Source organism: Larus michahellis, chromosome 1 (assembly GCF_964199755.1).
Source record: "Larus michahellis chromosome 1, bLarMic1.1, whole genome shotgun sequence".
NCBI classification, from domain to species: domain Eukaryota; kingdom Metazoa; phylum Chordata; class Aves; order Charadriiformes; family Laridae; genus Larus; species Larus michahellis.
The window spans coordinates 211,002,502-211,019,702 of record NC_133896.1 but is presented as its reverse complement, the minus strand read 5'-3'; the positions used below and the strand labels follow the sequence as shown (position 1 = coordinate 211,019,702).

At 38.1% G+C, this 17,201-nt stretch overlaps 1 protein-coding gene across 1 annotated transcript in view; it reads left to right on the top strand.

Moving 5' to 3' along the window:
* The first annotated feature begins 437 nt into the window (after nt 1-437).
* The window catches only part of DEUP1 (deuterosome assembly protein 1), a 43,750-nt gene continuing 26,986 nt past the window's right edge, over nt 438-17,201 (top strand). The window contains exons 1-5 of the mRNA XM_074572986.1: nt 438-588; nt 1,402-1,466; nt 7,052-7,223; nt 8,582-8,677; nt 14,519-14,653. Of these exons, the coding sequence (XP_074429087.1) occupies nt 1,411-1,466; nt 7,052-7,223; nt 8,582-8,677; nt 14,519-14,653 (459 nt within the window). The 5' untranslated portion in view covers nt 438-588; nt 1,402-1,410. The remainder of the gene's footprint in view (nt 589-1,401; nt 1,467-7,051; nt 7,224-8,581; nt 8,678-14,518; nt 14,654-17,201) is intronic.

The window sequence follows — 17,201 nt, the reverse complement described above, 5'->3', positions numbered from 1 at the left end:
TCTTAAATAATGTTAAAGCAAAAATACATGTTCTTTATCCTGGGTGACATTTCCTGAGGTAAAATCCACTCCGGCTTCCTTCCAGCCGATGGGCGGCCACCGGAGGGACGCAGGACCCCGCAAACAAGACAAGGGTGACACCGGGATGGCCGGGCCGCTCCCCCCGCGCCATGGCAGCTCCCTGCCGGCCCCACGGGACCTCGAGGCGGGAAGCGCCCACAGCACCCTCATGCCCGACCCCGCCGGGCCCTGGCCCTGCCCCAGCCCCGTCGCCCTCCCCTCGGCTCTCCGGCAGCTCCCCGCCGCCCCCTCCAGCACCCGGCGGCGGCCGGTGTCCTCCCCTAGGGCCACCGCCCCGGCCTCGCCCCTCGCCTTGCCCCGCTGGCCGGCCCGCCCAGCCGGCCCGCCCGCCTTCCCGCCTCGCCGGGCCGCCCTTCGCGTTACCGCGGCGACGGTCCTCAACGGCCGCTGGGGGCGGCGGGCGGGAGCTGGGGCGGGATGGGGGAGCGGGGGTAACCGGGCTGTGGAGCTCGTGCCGCGGCCACGGCGACATCGGGTGCGAATGGAGCGACGGGGGGAGCGCGGCAGGTAACAGGCGGGGAGGGGGCGGCCGCACTCGCCTCCTGGCCGTCCGCGGGGGCCCGGGCGTCCGGGGCTGCCCCGGTCTCCTCAGGTGTCCGGCGCGGCCAAGGCTGCCCCGGTGTCTGTCACCTCAGGTGCCGGTCTCCTGTGGAGCCAAGGGTGGTGGTCCTGTGGCAGTGTCACCTCAGGTGCCAGTCTCCTATGGATTCAAGGGTGGTGGTCCTGTGGCGGGGTCACCTCAGGTGCTGGTCCTCTGTTAAAAGCCACGACTGCCCCTGTGGCAGTGTCACCTGAGATGCTGGTCCCCTCTGGAGCCAGTCCTGCTGTGGCAGCGTCATCTGAGATGCCTGGTCTCTGGAAAGCCAAGGCTGCAGTGCCATGTGGCGGTGCCTGCACATCTGTATGTGGTGGTACCCATGCCCTGGAGACCCCCAGTGCGCACCCCCATGAGGAATTAGGGCTGTTTCATGCCACCCTGTCACCCATAATGTGGCTGGTTCCTGTTCTTGGATGCAGCCAGACTTGCCCCACGTCCTTGTGTCCTGCTGGACCCACGGAACCAGACTGGTCCCAGCCACGGTCTTGTTCTGATCTTTCCACCTCCAGTACCTCAGTGCCGCACCAAGCGTGAGAGCTGCTGAGAAGTTCTGCTACGCCAGAAGTTTTAATTTTGCCTATTCCAGTGTGTAATTAGGGCTACATTCCCCTGCTCCTGAATTGCAGAAATGGAAAGCGTAGAACTAGCCAGTATGCACTACTTGGCTGTATAAATGCACACATTTAAGAATCTGAATTATTTGATTTTTATTGTTTCAGCAGGTTAAAACAATGATTGGTAATATGGAGCCGGACCTAGAAGTGTTTCAGGAACAAGCTGTCGCTAAGTAAGTAATGAGTTACTGTCTGGGAGTTGCAATTGAAATTGGATATATATATATATATTTATATATATATATATAATATAATGGAATTGAATTATGTGGGTTTATTAAAAATGTGAATTTCTCAATTTCTTCTGCTTTCTATGCAAATGGAGAGGTTACTGATAATTAAGACAACACGTCTTATTGCTTTAGCTAATAACCTACTGACTATTTCTGTTAGTAAATTTTTAAAAATCTTCATATCTGAACAAAAGAGGAAAAAATGAAAGCTATGTTGGGTTTTGTTAAGATGTTAAGAAATGTTATTTTAAACAGTTTTAAAAAATAGTTGAAGTTGCTAGGCTACAGCAGTATAAACTTACATATCACAGCTCTTAAAACATTCAAAAATCTTAAAAACAAGGCTATTAATTGCTAAAACTCTAGTCTTATTTTGCACAGGTAATAACCACAATTGTTCTTCCCAAGTATTAAGTGCCTCTTTCAACACAACACAATCATCTTTTTTTGACATAATCCAAGTCTAATTCTTTTAGTGTTAATCTAAAAAAATATTAGTACAGCTCAAAATCTCTCTAAAGAAGTGTAAACATGGGTGAGATTTGATGTAGGGCTTCACCCCATCCAGGCTGTTCAAGGAACACAGCAATATAAAAACTACTTCCCCATATAATGAGCTAAATAGAATATTTATCTATCATAATTTGTAATTACACTTACTACCTTTTTTCATATAAAACTATTTCTTCTATCATTATCACCAAGAAGCGGTCCAAGGTAATATGATGCATATTAAGTGTTTAATACTTTTGTTATTACTTAAAATAACAGAAACACTCATATTCTATCACACCTTATTCTGGCCCAAGAAAATGTTAATGGGATTTGAAAGTGTGCTCCGTTGGACTAAAAAATAATTTGCACACTTTTCATGGTAGAAAAAAAATTGCTGCGGTAAATTATGATGTTCTTAACAATGTGGCCGTTTCTTTTGGCTTTGAGGGGCATTCTTTTTGTTGGTGCTGATTGGTAAATATAGTCATATAAAAACTTGAATTTTAAAAAAGATCAAAATATTGCTATTTTTTGGATACTATTTTAACAAAGCAGAAGCCTATTTCAGGAGTTCAGATCCTGCCTGGCCTTTGTTGTAATCAACATATGTGAAATTTCCGGCCATTGCAGATGAATCTAGAGAGTGATTTGTCCCACCATAAACCAGGTATTCTTGGTAGCTATGTATTTCCATTAACTATCCAAAGAATCTGGAGGAGTAGTTTGGAATACACATCCAAAATAATTTCTGATAAAGGCCTGGAGTTGGTAAAATTTATTATCTGGATTGTGGTTTGTCTGAATTTGGAAACCTGGATTTTATGTGAAGATAAATAGTTATTAATGACAGCAGAATATGAATCATCTCTGTTTTCACCAATATGGAAACAGAATAAAAGAAGACTAAGAGCTTGCCTACATCACTTTGGAAATGAACTACCTTTAAGTGCTTTGAGCTTTTTCAAAGTAAATGCAACCAAAAAAAATAGCTGCCTCTTGCTTAAGTACAAGTCATTACTTCCATGTATGAAGAATCCATCTGATGTATGCATTCAGCAAAGTGGGAACGCTCAATGCGTATGGGTAAGAAAAACATACATATACTTCTTTGTTTTATGGGAAAACTTGTTCTTTGTGTGTTTGTTTACTTGATGGCATATTAAATAAAAGATACCAGAGTTTTCCACATTCCACATCCAGTCATCAAAATAAATTCTCATGATTGTGATACCATATGATTTTCCATATTCTGAAGGGGTTAATTATCACTCTTTTCAAAACACTGAATGGACTAAAGTAGTAGTTACAACGGCTAGTAGTATCTCTATGTTAGTGGGGGGGGTTAACTGCCAGATACATCTTTATGCAGATCTGTTTGTAACGCCACAGCCATGATACGGAGTAGTTCTCATAGTAGAACGGCAGCAGTAATCTACAGCTTCAGGTAGATTCAGGTAATTTTTCACCTGCAGGGGTACCTAGAGGATCTACGTGAGGAAGTAGAGAGAGAAGGTGCAGATAGACTGAGAAGCTGTTTCAGAAGGGATTTTTCCTTCAACGGCTCCCTTTTATATATTGGTGGTTCTAGGTTCAAGAAACATGCAAGAACTGTTGAGGCAAAACTGATGATCTGAGAGACAGGTGAGACTTAAGAGGAAGATGTCAGCTATGGTGGGTCTGAAGGGGTAACCTGATGATCCGGGCTAGCGGTTGCATTTGCACTTGCATGACAATATTTAGATGATTCATGTGACAAGCAATAAAGAAAGTACCTATTTCTGAAGGCTAAAATCAGATAGCGGAGTCATTGCTGGTGGTTAACCAAAGTGTTGCCACCTGACAATACATGAGGCTGGAAGGGCACAGCTCCTTACAGCAGTATCAAAGAAAAGGTAGTCGTGATGCAGTATTGCTTCATCGTCTGTTTTCAAAATCCCATTTTGTATTCCACCCAGAGGGAATCCAAGTTTGCTGCGTCATTAATGCTATTTTGAGATGAGTTTCAGGCACCTGGGGAGGGGGACATTTTTGTTTAGTGATATGTACGTCACAGTGTACTACTTGCTTCCACTTTGGTTATTACTATTCTGTGAGTCATATTGAATTCTAAAATGCCATTGCTAACAGTTTTAACATTAAAAATGCATTAAGATTTATGCATGTATTTAAAAAGCCATTCCAAGCTTAACATTGATAAAGTTTCAAGCATTTGTTGATATAAAAAAGTTTTAAAGAATTTAACTTAAAAAAATCCTGTTAAGTTTTAATTATGATATTGTAAATCTAACAAATTTGCTCGTTTCCTGTAATAATTATCAAAACAAGGGATATGCACCATTTAAGCACCAAAAAAAGAGATATTCAATAAACACATATCCATGTTAAAGAACTCTTTTTTTTAGTGCAGTGCTTTCAAAAGCCGAGCATGCAGGAGATGAAACGCAGAGTGGGTGGGACCAGCGCTTGACCCAGAGCACAACCTACAGACGGGGGACTTCATTCTGTCTGCGTGGGCACTGGGAGGGCAGACATTTGGAGAGCTGAGTGAAGAGCTGGGCTGTGAAAGATAGCCAGAAAAGAAAGGAAGCATTTTCATGCTGGCCTTCACACAAGATGGTGGTATCAACTACCAGCAGTAAAAGCATCTGCTTACATTAAGGCTTGGTTTGCGCAGTCACTTCCAGTAGAGGACCATGTTAGTTAGTGCTGGCAGCACAATCAGCAGTTGAAGGCTCACTGGCAATAGGGATATTACCTCTTAGCGCATGGCTCAGTCTGTGTTTGGTTAAGCGCAGTTCTGCTAAAGTAGAGTTCCTAATTGCTTGGCACGTTCTCGGTTGCAATGTCCCCCAAAAACACATGCCAGATTGTAATGTTTGTGACACGAAATGACATTCTCTGCTAATTTTAGGTATTGAAATCCTCTCCAACACTTCCTAGGATGGAGCAGTTACAGGCATACTGCTGTGCTTTTTATCGTTAACCCTTTTGTAGGTTGCTGTTACATTATTCAGATGGTGCACCATCTTTTGTCTCTATGTGACTGTCTCTATGGCAATTATTTCATAAAATAATAGCTATGCTCATTTTAAGGAAATAGCTATGCTCATTTTAACAAACCATCATGCCATAGAAATATTAAAATGACTGCAAACTGATGAGTGATCTTAAAGGCACTTTATATGCACACAGAGGTGCACACAGAGGAGTGTACCATCAGCAGTCAAGAGAATACACAGCTTTTAAATTTTTATAAATTGAAGAACCAATTAAATTATAACTAGTGGCTATCACTTTTACTTTTGGGGAAAATGTCAGTGAGATATTATTAAAAGGAAAATAGAACATGTCATGACTCAAAACGGTGTCACAGCATTCTTAGATTATTTTAAGTGAAGAAACTTGTTTATCAGAAGGTTAATATCATGAAAAGTAACAGGTTACAATACACTTTTTTTGCATTAGTTTAGATTTCAGGAGGGATAGTTAACAAATCTATGAAAGAATACAATTGCTGGTTTTATCTACAGGAAATTTGATGCAGGCTTCTAATCAAAACCATAAAAAGAAAGAAGAGACTTGAAAATTATGCAACAGTATGAGGAAATGGAAATTAAATGCAGATTAAATTTCCATTGTACAATGAATAGTCACTATGACAGATGAAAAAAGTGAAGAGAAAGCAGTTGTACCACTTAGAGTTTACTAACAGTATAACTGGTTGACAGTGGAAAAACCCCATTGATTTTATTTGTACCTTCATTTAGATACGGCAGTAATTGGATATAGTAATTTCTAAATCATTGGAGAAGGAAAAATGCAGAAATTTTCACAATTATCAGATCATACCATTGAAAAGAGTAATTTGAAGATTTTAAATGAGATTTTTTTTCATGCCAAGTTAAGGCTGCAGCGACTAAAGATGACACATTTCAATACATTCAATATGTGATAAACTTAAGATAGAAGTATGTCTTCTAAAGAAAGCAATAAAGTTGTATACTAGGGTAATTTATAAATAGAATCTCTTATTTAGAAAAAAATGTGAAGCAATTAAAACTAGAACAGGAAACAATAAGGTATAAAAAAAGCTCTAAAAAAAGAAGTGGAAAAGAAGTGGAAAAGAAGTAGAAAAGTTTATCAACAGTAACTGATATGAGAACAGGGTATGCAAATAACAGATGCCACTAAAAAATTGTGTGGAAAGTAAATGTTTACAGAAAGGGAAATGAAAGATGCTACTCCTCAAAAGTTTAAAAATCCATCACATTATTCCACTGGCTGAAAACAGTCAGTTAAAGGTTTTCCTTCACTCCAGTGAGATACATGCCCCTTTTGGTACTTAGTATAAAAATATCTACATCCAACATTCAATGAGCTCTGAACACACTAAAAATGCTTAGAACGTGTGGTATTTTCAAAAAAACATGAAGTTGATAAAACTAATTAAGCACACGGTCCCCCCAAAAGACAAGCTCTTTTTCAAAATGCACTCACTTCTGTGCTTTCTAGTAGCATAAAAACTTACTATTATTGTACAAGTCGCCTTGTTATTTAAGTCCTTTTTCCACAAAGAGAATGGGAAAACAACGTGTAAAAGTCAAACAAGCAATTTAGAATTGTGGCTTGCTTTTGAGCCAGCTGTCTAATAAATTCCATCAGCAAACTCTGCTTACTGGGAAGTCCTGTGCCCATAAGCAACTTAGTATTCAGCTTCTCCTACTCTTGCCCCATGAGGTTTGGGCCTCGATAATTTCAACTCGTCTTATGCTCATTTAAAAGTTCATCCCTGGAAAAGTGAGAGGATATCAAACAGCATTTAAGCTAGGCAAAAAGTCCGTGCTAAATACTCTGGGTTTGATTCCACTTACAATTGAAGGCATCATTTAGCTTTCCCATTTCTTTCTTTCTCATGTTGAAAAGTAATTCTTTCCAGAAGAATTAAAATAAAATCTTAGCCATGTAAATAAAAATTTGTTTTCTCCCTTATTCTTTATTTGAAAAAAATATCTTTTTTTTTATATTATTAGAGCTTCTCTGTGTGAAGCTGAACTTCAGGAATTAGTGCATCAAATTGACAGCATGGTAAACAGCAAGAAAGTGGAATGGGAAAGGAAGATGAAAGCTTTAGAAGCAAAGATGGATATCCAGGATCAAGAATTAGCAAGTGCCCAAAGCAAACTGGATCAAAAAGGTCAAGAGGTATTTAAGAATATCACATGCTCTAAAGAAAGTATTTATTCTGGGAGTTAGTTAATAGTATGCTCTAAATGCTCTATAAGGAGACCTGTTTGTTCTATCATGTAAAAATACCAAACACCTTTTAAAGGTCACTAATTATCCTTAGTGTTTTGTTTTAAAGTGTGCTTGTGTTCTGAAAAGTGGTTGTAAAAATGTCATTGGAAGTCTCATATTTCTTCTATTCCCCTAAAGTCTAAATCAAATATTCCTAGTTTAGCTCTAAAAAGATAATTTGATGTTTTTTCTAAATGCCAACACTTCTAGCTTCATCAGAAATTTTAAACAGAAATATGCAGTTCCAAAAGTTTCACAAAATTATGTCTTTGTAATTCCTGTTTATACCTGATTTTTATCTTTTTACATGATATTTCTTTGTATCATAATTTTAATATTAATAGTGAAGATTCACATTGTGTTACCAATTAGACTTGCTTATCAAACTGAAAGCCCAGTGTACCTGATATTATCCATACTTCACAATCTTGACTGCTGAGAATTCATTCAGAACCATCAGTAAATCCTAGCACAGTGTTCAGCTCTAGCTCAAGACATCTGAAGTTAGGTGTTTACACGTGGGCATCTTTCTGTGAGCTAGTTGTCCAAACTGCCAAGTGGGAGTTTTGAAAATGAAAGAACTCTCCCTCATGAGCAATTAGGAACTTGCCCTTAGTCATTGCAGTCAGAGGAGCCAAGAGAATAATTCAGATAGCCAGTCCTTAAAGTGTCCATTTATTTGCCTATACAAAGATGTTATCTGAAATATTTTAGCATATTCCATCTAGCTTCCAGCTGCGCCTCCAGAAAAACACAGGTGTCATGTATGCTCTTTGTCATATTTCTTAGACCTCTGGGAAACTCTTAGATAATTCAAGATAGCTCAAATGGCACTGTACTTAGCGAGCTGAAATGAGTCTACAGCATCTTCCAATAATTTTACATAAGTAGCTGAAAGTCATTTATATGATTATACAAGCCACTTAAGCAAAATTTTCACAATGGGGCACAGCAGTTCATTCGTATAGTTGGTTCAGAAATGCTTTCATTAGATGGTCTTTCATGGCAGAATCATATAGTACTATCATTAAATCATAACGTAAGCATACAATGAGATTTTTTACTATAAAATCCCTAACTCGATGCTGACACAATCTCGGTTTGTGGTATCCGGTTTTATTATTAAGATACTGAATGAATATATGTTTTTAATATCTATCTTTTAAGCAACTGTCTTTTTTCAAAGTTTCAAATCACTATTCCAAAAATGACATATTTTGGAGCACTTCAGAAAAGGTAAATTTGAATGCTTATTCTAACTCTAGGTAGGACTACTTCGACAGAAACTGGAAGACTTACATAAAACTAAATATGAAATGGCTCAGAGTTATGAAATTCAGCTTCAGGCACTGAAATCTCAAGTAAGAAAAATGTCTGTTTCATTATTTTATGATTGCAGTATAAAGAGTTTATACATGCCTAATGATACAGGCTCCATTATCCTTTCTGTACTGACATGTCCAAACTCTTTGGATGGATTTTGATGTAATTGTGACATCTGTTACGAAGACAGATACTTGATTTCCTGACTTTCGACTACTAACCTAAAACCGTGGTGAATGAATAAAATAGATAATTAGATTCATGCTAATAAGACTCTGATGCACATTAGCAATTTTAAGACTTAAACTATTCTTGTCATGTCTTTGCTCTAATTTTTTCTGGTTTTAGTTTGCCTGATTGACAAGGATTGTTAAAGTGCTCTGATAGCTTTCCATAAGGGAACATAGTATCAAAACTAGAGTAACCTGGATTATTGACATTGGTAATTTGTTTTGGATTTATTTATTTCAGTGCGTGCTCACAGCCCAGAAAGCCAACTGGATCCTGGGCTGTATCAAAAGAAACATGGCCAGCAGTTTGAGGGAGATATTTTCACCCTTTACTTTGCTCTCAGGACACCCCACCCTGGAGTACTATATTGGGGTCCCCAATACAAGAAGGACATGGACCTGTTAGATTGAGTCCAGAGGAGGGCCACAAAAATTATCAGAGGGCTGGAGCACCTCTCATGTGAAGACAGGCTGAGAAAGTTGGGGTTGTTCAGCCTGGAGAAGAGAAAGCTCCAGGGAGACCTTACTGTGACCTTTAAATACTTAACGGGGACTTTTAAGAAAGATGGAGATAGACTTTTTACCAGGGCATGTAGTGACAGGAGAAGGGGCAATAGTTTTAAAGTGAAAGAGGGGAGATTTAGATTGGACATAAGGAAGAATATTTTTTTTTTAATGCGGGTTGTGAGACGCTGGAACAGGTTTCCCAGAGAAGTTGTGCATCACCCTTCCCTGGAAGTGTTCCAGACCAGGTTGGATGTGACTTTGAGCAACCTGGTCTAGTGGGAGGTGTCCCTGCCCATGGCAGGGGGATCGGAGTAGATGATCTTTAAAGGTCCCTTCCAACCCAAACCATTCTATGGTTCTATGATTCTATGCATCTGTTTGGCTGTCTTTGCTCTGTGCCTGTATTTTTGTCCCTTCATTATTTTCCACTTCAATCATGAATCTAAATTCTTAGGAAACTTCAGTCTATTCTGTTTCTCAGATTTTAACAAGTTAACACACACAATCCTACATTGTTTTTCCTGCTATTCTACCGTTTCCTTCACTGGATTACCCTACTGGAGATTTAGTGTTTTAATTAAAAATTTCCAATCATCACACTTATCCTAGAATCATCTTGGATTGCACGAGTTGAATATTATTATTTTCATTTAGAGGTGATAACCTTTACCACCCAAATCCATCAAACCAATAAATTTATAATTTATTTTTAAGATTATATTGTCTTTAATTTGTTTCTTTCTTTTATATATGGAAATTGATTTGGCAAACAGTTCTGTGAGTAAAGAGAGAATGTTTTGGTTATTTATGTAATTAACACTTCTAAACATTTGGGAAAGTAGCTAGAAACAAACGCTGTTTTATAGTTTACACAAATTACAGAAAAAGAAACAACATTTTAGCATGATTATTGAGAAGATAAACATCATACAATGAAAAAAGGTGTGACTTTTTACATATAAGTTTTAAGGTACCTCTAGGAATGCAAAACTATCCCCCCAAATACAGCAGATATGTCTTTTCTCATCCTTTTTCACATTTCCTGCAATTTTTTCACTTTTTTTTATCTTATCACATGCTAAAAATGACTGGGTTTATGTTACATGTTGTTGCTAAGAGCTTCATTGTAATTGAACTTCCTGAAATTGAAACTCCAGGTCATTTTTCATAAAGCTTTTGATTTTGATTGAAGTTGTTATTTGCCCTACAAGTCCATTCCGTGGTCAAATATAATGTTTTCTCTTTGTGTTTTTTATAAAGAATCCGACACTTCCTAACCTACAAGCTTCCCTCTGTACCCCTGATTATACTTCTTGCCAAGATTCTCCTTTTTAGTTACCGCTCAGATCACCTAACCTTTCTTTGAGTGTCCTGATTGCTGCTGCTTTTATCTTTATGCAAGCTTTGATTTCTAGCTCTTAAGAATATACATCACTTTCCCAGTCTATGCCTCCAAACATTTCCTTCTCTCTCAGCCATCCCGTTTATTTTACCAAAGGTTCCAGCACTGATGCCATTTGCATTTTCTTTTCTGTTCCTATTCCTTCCCTTTCAGCAAACCGTATGTCTTCATGAAATACCCATCCAGTACCCATCGAGTGAAGAAGGAAACTTTTAAGTGCCTAAATTAGGAGGCCTGCTTAGATTCCCTAGGTGGTAAACAGAAAGTTTGCCTGATAGAAGAACTCCATGCACCTTTGCTAGACAGTAGGACTATCCCACTCTGCTCCTCTACCTTTTACTATGTCTCCTTATGGAGTTTTTCTTAAATTGCAGTGCTGCAGAGTCTGCAATAGAATGACTTTAATGTCCCTGATTCTCAGCTGCACAAACTCATATCTAAAATACAGAGCTTCCCTGACAATATTAATCTTTGCCTTATCTCCTTTGTCTCCCTTTCTTTTGGTTCTTATCCTCACTTAAAAGTTATACCTCCTTCTACACTATATAATCTTAAAAGCTACAATTTAGTTTGGCACAAATGGTGTGAGTGTTACTATTTGCCAGTAGCATTGTATCTTTCTCTGCAGAGGTATTCTTAAAATGCCTCCCAGTTTTTGTTCCTTCTTAATCTTGGTAGACATAGAGATCACTTTTTCTAGCTCTAAGAATGCTAGGCTATTCAGGTCAAATTTCTCTCTGATATACTCGTTCTGTGGTCCTCAGTGCTTTCTACCCTTGCTATTGATAAAAGCAGCTGTTTAATGAGCAACTTTCCCACTGAATTGATTATGTCCAATGCAGTAAAACCTGTATTTTTCTTGTATTAGGGAAATAATTCATGATGCGTGGCCTGAAATTCTTAGGCCACACTGCTGCACTCATTCAAAGGTACAACATTTTGCCATAATTAAATAGGAAAAACTTTAGGGGTTCATATTCATTACTTTCTTCCTTCATTTTTTTCCCTCTATTTATGTTTAGTAGTTATTCTCATTTTGAAAATGACAGAAATCCCTCATCAAAAGAACAAGAATCCATTCTTGCTCTAAGCACTTCAGCAACTAATTGCCTCTCATAGACATTTAAAAGCTAGATGGCTACGACTGAGCTACCTCAGGCTCCCTTTAGAATCAATGGAGGGAAATGGACACCCCTAGAATATAATTGATGTCAATGTATGATGAGAATTTAAGATAGCTGAAATGACTAAGCATTTGGAGGCAGCTTTTTCTAACACAGAGTAGCTCAGTCTTGGATGTCTGACTTTCGGAAATCTAAACTTAGATGAATTCTACCCCAAAACTCATGAAAATGCCTCTATTTTTTATTTATTTATTTTTGAATTGTACAGCATGCATATAGAACAACTTAGATCTTATCTTTAAAGCAAATATCTATTATTAAATGGAAAGATTCTTGGCTTTTAGTCTAGTTTCCGGTCATGATAACATTCAGACTATAATCTGTCTAAAATATCCTACTTTCATTAAATAAATCTAATATTCAAACTAAATTTTCTCATTTTGGCCATTCTTTTCCTTTTTAGGCTGATTTTCTGAAGTGTTGGATCCTATATTTCCTAGCCTTTTCAGCAAGAACAGTCTTCTGAGTTTACTCTTCCCAGGCAGTTCACATATGCCATAATATATTCAAGAGCAAAACTCCTGTTATTTGCAAAAGGATATCTTTCTTCCAAAGGCAATGAGTTCCATGTTGTTTTGAGCCTGGATACTCCAACCCATTTTAAATATTTTATCTTACCCGTGTTCTCTGGCAAGGTCAATTTCAAATGTAAGCAGCTTCTGTGCAAGAATTTTGATTTTATTTTGAAGGTGATACCTCAGCTCCCTAAGTCCATGTTACAGGATTTCTATTCAGAAATTCCGAGTTGGTTAAATCTATTCCTGGACCTCCCAATTTCATGAAACTTTCTAGTCTACAACAATCTATCTTCTGGTCATCTTTTCCATTCTTTTTTGCTGTTCCGTATTATGAGTTCCCAAAATCTCTATGTCTCTAGGAAGTTTCCAGATGATTCTTTAACTCCAGTTTCTGTTCTGTATCTTTTCTGGATTTCTGGACTTATTTGGCCATCTTTGTTATCTGGACAGACCTCAATTGCTCATTCGAGGTTGGTTCAACAGGATTCCATTCCATTTCCAATTACTTCCTTGGAAGCAATTTCTTTTCCAGACAGTAGTTCACTTGAGCAGTTAACAAAAATATGAGAGTCTATGTATTTTTTTTGTCTAAACAAAGAACTTCGTGTTAGATTCAGAATTTTTTAAGTCATATATGCCAGAATTTAAAGGAACAAAACAACAAGAGACATGATCAGTATTCATAGTTGTAAGCTTCTTTTCTACTAAACATTATTCTCAAAGTTCATAGAATCATAGAATGTGTTGGGTTGGAAGGGACCTTTAAAGGTCATCTAGTCCAACCCCCCTGCAGTAAGCAGGGACATCTTCAACTAGATCAGGTTGCTCTGAGCCTCATCCAGCCTGGCCTTGAATGTCTCCAGGGATGGGGCATCCACAGCTTCTCTGGGCAACCTGTGCCAGTGTCTCACCACCTTCAGTGTAAAGAACTTCTTCCTAATGCCTAATCTAAACCTACCCTGCTCTAGTTTAAAACCATTGCCCCTCATCCTGTTGCTACATGCCCTTGCAACCAGCCCCTCCGTGGCTTTCTTATAGGCCCCCTTCAGGTACTGGAAGGCTGCTATAAGGTCTCCCTGAAGCCTTCTCTTCTCCAGGCTGGACAACCCCAACTCTCTCAGCCTGTCTTCATAGGAGGGATGCTCCAGCCCTCTGATCATCTTCATGGCCCTCCTCTGGACCCGCTCCAACAGGTCCATGTCCTTCTTGTGCTGAGGGCTCCAAAGCTGGACACAGTACTTTCACTTGGCTTCCCTCAAGACCATATTTTTAGTGTTTCCTTTGGTAATATCCTTGATTATTTATAGGTACATATCTCTACCAGACAATGTTGGTTTACTGTATCAAACCTGTTAGTGGCCACTAGTGCCTTTGCTAGTGTAGTATAGCTAACTGTTGATCAGGCTGGCCGTTTTTCTGAAGAGGCTGGTACTTCTACTGGTACCTTGCCTTCTCTGCCTCTGACTCCTTTGCCTCTGACCATGCTTTCACGGTAAGATCAACAGGCAGAACTGTATTTCGTGTCTAATTCTCATGGACAGTCTTTGGTACTTAATGATTATAGAAGAATGCAATCATCACACATGTAACATTTCAGCAATTTTTGTGATAAAAAAAGAAACATGCAAGTTTAAAATGTGTTAATGATACTCCCTCATTCTAGCTGGGGAATCACCCTTTAAAAATGTCAACACAAGATGGCAGTAAACAAGTATCGAACATTTCAGATAAAGATTGGAGAGGAAATGACACTATGGGTAACAGTGCCATAAAGAATCATAGAATAATTTGGGTTGGAAGGGGCCTTTAAAGGTCATCTAGTCACTTCAGCAGAATTAAGTATCTGTCAAACGAACCGTTTTGAACAGTTAGTTAACATTTATGTGAGAGCTTAGTCTTGTTCATCTCTAATAAATTAACTTTATTAATTGATTCTGTTACACTGAAGCTGCAGTTGGTGATTCTAGTTTAAAGAAAACTTTGTCCATATGGTCATCTTTGATAGATTCTGCATGTTCAACTCTGCATTCATTTTTAGTTTTCAAAGTTGACATGTATTTACGAAAAGCTACAGTCACATCAGTTAAAACAAAAAAAGGTTGAAAGTAGAGAAAAATGTGCGGAAAGCCTAGAGACACCACCTGAACTGACCAATTTATATAGGAAACTGGAGGTAAGAATTCTTTGTTATTCTATTCTAATTTTAGTATGCCTTTAGAACTAATTTGCGTTTACAGTTGTAAACGTTAATTTCCTGAAAATTCTACAAAAATTATATAATTTCTTGCTCTGGCAAGAAAAGGTGCACATTTTAATATTCAGGTTTTGTTCTTTTATGCAAGTCTTATTAGTGTTTTTAGTAGTTCTTTGAGTTCATATAGATAATTTTCTTCGTAACTGTAACTATAAATAAATTTTACTTTTTTCCTGATTAATAAATTAATTATATAATCTCTTGAGGCATGAGACCTTTTACATATGCTGGGTACTGTCGCATAATACCTACCATTAATTCAAGTTTTGACAACTTTGACCATGTAGGGTTAGATAGGAAAAGGATTTAGGATTGGAAAACTGTTTGTTACACACATATCTTGTCAACACCCGTGTGCCTGAGGCAATCGTTGACATCCCTGCCTAGTTTCCTTAGGAAATGCATTAGAAAGGATTGGGCACTTAAAAACACATTCCACAGAATCCAGCATACTGAGTGGGGGAGTAGATAATATGAGACGCTGAGGACAGGATTCGGTCACATTCCCTGTCCCTCTGGATGCAGAATGGATTTTAGCTGACTTATTCTTGGATACAAAAAGATACTAATTTCTAATCATAATTTCCTGGCCTTGACTTCTCAGAGTTAGAAGTTACTTTATGATCTGTGGAATAATAAAATATTTATTGGGCCAACAGGAGAGTTAGCCAGCACAGAGAACTGGCATATAGAGAGCGTGCCTCCAAGTGGTGGCTTCTCCCTGGATACTCTTCTGGCTACATTCACTGGTCAGAAACTGATATCCAGTCTCATTTCTTATAATTGAGCAATGTAATCTCTGGCTGTGATAATTTTTGCTTCTTCTTTTTTACTTATACAATAAATTTGCTGGTATCCTGTGCAAAGTGAAACAACTTCAAAAGGAAGAATTCCAGAGCCTGTTGAAAAATAACATTTGTTTGTTAGGTGGAAAATTATCGTGGGAAGCTTCTGGTTCAGATTCTGCCTGGAGAGAAGATTATTAAACTGAGTCTTCCACGTGTGGGGAGAACAGTCTAACCACTAGTCTGATGAAGCATAAGAGGATCACAAAAAATAATTTACATTTTCTCTCGCCATCCTTTGTAAAGCATGATAAAGTAGTGTGTGCTTCAAGAGTTTACTAAACTGGGTCCTGTAGGGAAAGTAAGCAGAGGAATACCAGTTGGAAGTGTGAGCTAGTCGCCTAGTTGCTAAGCATTGTGAAGACTTACAGGCTTATGATATAGATTTATGTAGGTTTATGATACAGATTTAGAAACTTTGAGAACTTTACAAGCAAAATCTTAAGAACTAATAGACTTCAAGTACTTTCATACTTAAGGATCTTTTGAACTTGCCTATCTTCTATGTTATTCTATAAGATATAGGAATAACTTCTGTGACCTTTAGGTAACTATACCTACATAACAGGACACATCCTAGACACATCGTAGCGCTACATGATATTGCCATCTCTTCACATGGAAGAATCCTCACCGTCAGAAAAGCTCCTACACTTTGGACTGCAGCATAGCTGCCAACGTCTGCTACTACAAGAATAATAAATGGGTTATACATCTATCGTTGACTAAATATATCACTACTGTGAAACTGTCTGATCTAGCTAATTTGAGAATGACCTTATTCAAGATTAAAATGTGAAAATAATGTAACACAAGAATAATTTGATTAATTATGCAGTATGGAAAATCAATGGAATATGTTCTGCAAATTCTAGTATTCAGGAAATAATGACTGCGTTGGAAATCTACTAAGCTCAGCAGTGCTTTAGTAAGGCCTTGAACCTGCAGTCCTTATTGAATAGTCTGAAACTCCATTTGTATCACATTTTATAAAATGGGAAGATGTTTATTTGTTTAAAATGCCAAAGCAGATATTAGGAAAGCTATAATAGAGAAGATTTGTATTAATAATCCATGTTGGAAAGCATTCAATTTTGTTGCAGTAGCAAATAGAATCTTATTTTTTAAAATTTGTGGAATACCCAAGTTTAGGATAATTATAAAAAGTTATCTGTCTTTTTTGGAAACATTTCCACTGGGAAATAGGAAGTTCTCGTAACAGCTTGTAAGTATTATAGTTTTCACTGTATAAAACAGTATAGTGTTATTTTGCTAATTCTTCATACTAAAAGAGCAACAGCTCTAGTAGCTGGAGTTCAACTTATTTTGTAGGATACCGCCTTTAAAGTCTAGTTGTGAACATGTAAGATCTGGTATGATTTAAGAGCAAATTCAAATACACTATAAATAGGAATAGAAGTGCAAATACAAAAACAGTGTTAGATAAATCTGATATAATAGAATTTGTTAAACAAGTTTTTGTTTAAACTAGGCGAACTCAGAACCAGAAGCAGCAATTGTAAAGAGCGCAAGAAGTAAAATTTATTCACGGTAGCTGCTGTCCCATTCGTTCAAAAAAAAAAAAAAAAGGAAAAAAGCAAGCACTCAAAACATTTGCCTGA